This window comes from Triticum aestivum, chromosome 2B, assembly GCF_018294505.1.
Source record: "Triticum aestivum cultivar Chinese Spring chromosome 2B, IWGSC CS RefSeq v2.1, whole genome shotgun sequence".
In the NCBI taxonomy this organism is placed as follows: domain Eukaryota; kingdom Viridiplantae; phylum Streptophyta; class Magnoliopsida; order Poales; family Poaceae; genus Triticum; species Triticum aestivum.
The window spans coordinates 785,060,533-785,064,577 of NC_057798.1; the positions used below are offsets into that span (position 1 = coordinate 785,060,533).

Genomic DNA, 4,045 nt, shown 5'->3' on the forward strand with positions numbered 1-4,045 from the left:
CGTCCGTCCCTCCGCGGGAATCCGGCATGGAGGGATCCAGAATCCGGACATAACTGGTCTTTAATATAGAAGAAGAGTTGCCGCGTTGTTCCTCCACCACAACAACGTGGTGGGTAGCCTGGGGAGAGTTGATCTCTCTCAGATCGGTTTTAAGCCCAATCTGATCGTAGTCTGTAGCGACTCCCAGGGCGGCGAAGCGATCCAAGAGCTCGTTTACGGAGGAGAGCTCCATCGGATCTAGCTGCTCGGTGAATTCCGAGTTGACGTGAAGATCACTTTTGATGACCCGAGAGGTCATCGTCGGAGCGGCGGCCGAACAGGCGGTCATAAGAAAACCACCTAGCCGGACAGTTTGGCCGCTGGCCAAAGCTCTCTCGGCAATAGTACCGTCTTTGAAGACGGGAAGAGGCATCCTTCCTGATTGTGATGGCACAGAGGAACTCTTAATGAAAGCACCAATGTCGATGTCAAAACCGGCGGATCTCGGGTAGGGGGTCCCGAACTGTGCGTCTAGGCGGATGGTAACAGGAGACAAGGGACACGATGTTTTTACCCAGGTTCGGGCCCTCTCGATGGAGGTAAAACCCTACTCCTGCTTGATTGATATTGATGATATGGGTAGTACAAGAGTGGATCTACCACGAGATCAAGGAGGCTAAACCCTAGAAGCTAGCCTATGGTATGATTGTTGTTGTTGATGTGTCCTACGGACTAAAACCCTCCAGTTTATATAGACATCGGAGAGGGCTAGGGTTACACAGAGTCAGTTACAGTGGTAGGAGATCTACATATCCGTATTTCCAAGCTTGCCTTCCACGCCAAGGAAAGTCCCATCCGGACACGGGACGAAGTCTTCAATCTTGTATCTTCATAGTCTTGGAGTCCGGCCGATGATGATAGTTCGGCTATCCGGACACCCCCTAGTCCAGGACTCCCTCACCGGCCCAGGTGAGGCGGGCGGTGAAGACCGCGCAGGCGAGGCGGGAGGCGTGTGAGGCCCAGATCCAACCGGTCGCGCGGGCGACGTAGCAGCCGGGCCAGGAGAGGCCGAAGGGGCGGCCTCGATACATGCGCCCGCTGCATGGCCCATGCAGTGATCGACGTGACGATCAGCAGAAGCAAGTCTGGGCATCTCCTGTTCGGCAAGGAGCTCCAGGCGAGCGCCACGCCCCGTTCCTGCACCGTGGTTAGGTAATAGCACAGGTGAATATGCAACATCCTCAAGTTGATCAGGCAAAACACAAGAGATATTAGTGGGTGATCACAACGTTGGGGAAGATGGCATATTCGAAAAACGAAACAAATTTTCATCAAACACGACATCACGGGAGATATAGACTCTATTTGTTGGAACATGGAGACATTTGTAGCCTTTGTGAAGAGCACTATACCCAAGAAAGACGCACTTTTTGGAGCAAAACTCAAGCTTGCGACTGTTGTAGGGCCGAAGGTGCGTCCAACAAGCACAGCCAAAAACCTTGAGGAAAGTATAGTCATGAAGTTCATTAAACAACAGTTCAAGTGGTGTCTTCATTTTTAATACTCGAGTAGGAGTTCGATTAATCAAGAAACAAACAGTGGTAAAGGCATCACTCCAAAACTGGAACGGCACGGAGGCATGAGCAAGAAGTGTAAGGCCAGCTTCAACTATGTGACGGTGCTTGCGCTCAACCGCAGCGTTCTGCTGATGTGTATGTGGGCGAGAAACACAATGAGATATCCCAAGCTTATTAAAGAAAGAATTGAGGTTGCGGTATTCACCCCCCCAATTAGACTGAACATGAATGATCTTATGTTGTAGGAGTCTCTCAACATGCAATTGAAATTGTAAGAACACATTAAACACATCAGCTTTCCTTTTGAGAAGATAAAGCCACGTAAAGCGACTGTATGCATCAATGAAACTGACATAATATTTATGACCACTGACAGATGTTTGGGCAGGGCCCCATACGTCTGAAAACACAAGCTCTAATGGAGTAGTAACAACTCGAGATGAAGACACAAACGGGAACTGATGACTTTTTCCCTGTTGACAAGCATCACAAACTGACAAATTTTTGGAACTAGACGACGTAGGAAGTTCATGTCGATGCAAAACATGACTAACTATGCGGGACGCAGGATGTCCAAGCCGGGCATGCCAATGAGACGGCGACGTGCGAACGGCGGTGAAGGCCTCCGGAAGAGATGGCGCCTCCAACGCATACAAGCCCTGATGGATGCGACCTCTAAGCAGAACCTCCCGTGTGGCTCGATCCTTAACGAAGAGATGAAACGGAAGAAATTCAAAAAAGACATCATTATCATAAGTAAACTTATGAACAGATAGTAATGGGCGAGTGACATGTGGAACGTGAAGGACATTACGAAGGCGAAGACGACAAGAGGAACTAGACAAGAGGGAGGCCTGACCAACATGAGTAATGGGCATACCTGAACCATCAGCGGTGCGGACCTTGTCACGGCCACGGTAGGGCTCCTGCGCCTGGAGATGACCAGCCTCATTGGTCATGTGCTCCGTGGCACCCATGTCGAAGTACCAGGCGCGATCGATCGGATACGACGGGGTGTACCCACCTCCGCCAGGATGGGTACCGTCGAGATGGGCAGCAGAACTCTGTTCGGCGATGGCGGCTTGCTTCTCGTTGCCGCGCCCGTCGTTGCCGATGCCAAGAAAATCCCGTTCGAAGCGACGGTGGCATTTGGAGGCATAGTGTTCGTGGATGCCACATAGCTGGCAGTCGATGTTGGGCCGACCGCGGCGATCCATGGTGACAGGAGGGCCACGGGGCTGCTGCAGTGAAGGAGGCTGGCGACCACCACCTCCCATGTTCGGGCCAGCAGGAGGGCGAGGTTGGCGATGGCCACCATTGGCAACACCACGATATGCAGCATGTGCCTGAGGATCGTTCAGCTGCATCGCGGCATGGCGGGCGTCAATGCGTTGCTCGGTGGAGAGGAGGCGCGCATACAAGTCTCGGGAGGACAGAGGCGTCTCACGCCCCCGCACCGCTTCAACCAGATTGTCGTAGTCTTGGTCAAGACCCCGAAGAACAAAGTCAGTGAACTCCGTATCACGAAGCGGCTCCCCGATCGCGGACAGGGTGTCGTCGACCGTCTTGATCTTGTTGAAGTAGACATGCGTGGAGGAGTCGAGCTTCTTGCACTCGAGGAGCTGCTGACGAAGGGCCGACGCGCGAGCCGAGGAGTTAGCCGAGAAGCTATCCGCCATTGTCGCCCAGATGTCGAGGGACGTTGCGGTGAACACCACGAGCCCATCGACTCCTTCCGTCAGGGATGACTGAAGCGCGGACAGGATGGCCTGGTCCTGTGCGACCAGGCTCGGTACATCGGATTGTCGGCGGAGACACGGGCTCCGGCAGCCGTGACCGCAGGGATGAGGCGGGGCGGGCACGGCAAGCTCCCGTCGACGTAGCCTTCAAGATGACGGCTGCGAAGGAGCGGTAGGATCTGCGCCCGGCAATACAGGTAGTTGTCTTGCGTGAGACGCACCGTGATCAGGTGCGTAAGCTAGTAGGGACCATGACCCGGGCCGTCGGCAACCGGGGATCCCGCAGGAGTGACGAAGTCAGCCGCTGTGTCGTGGACGGGCCGCGTCGCGATCTCAGGGAGGCCGAGAGACGACGAGGCAGAGGGCGCCGAGGGGGCCGGGGTTGGCACCGCGCCAATCGGCACCTGCGACGCCGATGCAAAGGATGGCATCGGAGGGAAGAACCCGGGAGCAAACTGTGAGGAGCCAAGGTACAGCGGGCGCGACGTGGTTGACGCGGCCATGTGGCTAGTGGTGCTCGCGGCGAGGATCGCGGCAAGCTGGGGCGGGATGAAGGGTGGCAGAGAGGGCAGCGGAAGAGGATGAGGTGGCGGCGGAGGAGCTCATGGCGGCGACGATCTTGGTGGCGGCGCGGCGACAGAGAGGGGCGGCGGCGGCACCAAGGACAGGGAGCGGCGGCTAGGGTTTTGCGAAACCTAGTCTGATACCATGTTAGACTTGTGATTTGGTGGAAACTAGCTCAACGCATCT

At 55.2% G+C, this 4,045-nt stretch overlaps 1 protein-coding gene across 1 annotated transcript in view; it reads left to right on the forward strand.

Moving 5' to 3' along the window:
* The window catches only part of LOC123039659 (uncharacterized), a 71,906-nt gene extending 69,923 nt beyond the window's left edge, over positions 1 to 1,983 (forward strand). Inside the window, exon 6 of the mRNA XM_044462724.1 lies at positions 1,933 to 1,983. Within this exon, the coding sequence (XP_044318659.1) occupies positions 1,933 to 1,983 (51 nt within the window). The remainder of the gene's footprint in view (positions 1 to 1,932) is intronic.
* The last annotated feature ends 2,062 nt before the right edge of the window (positions 1,984 to 4,045 follow it).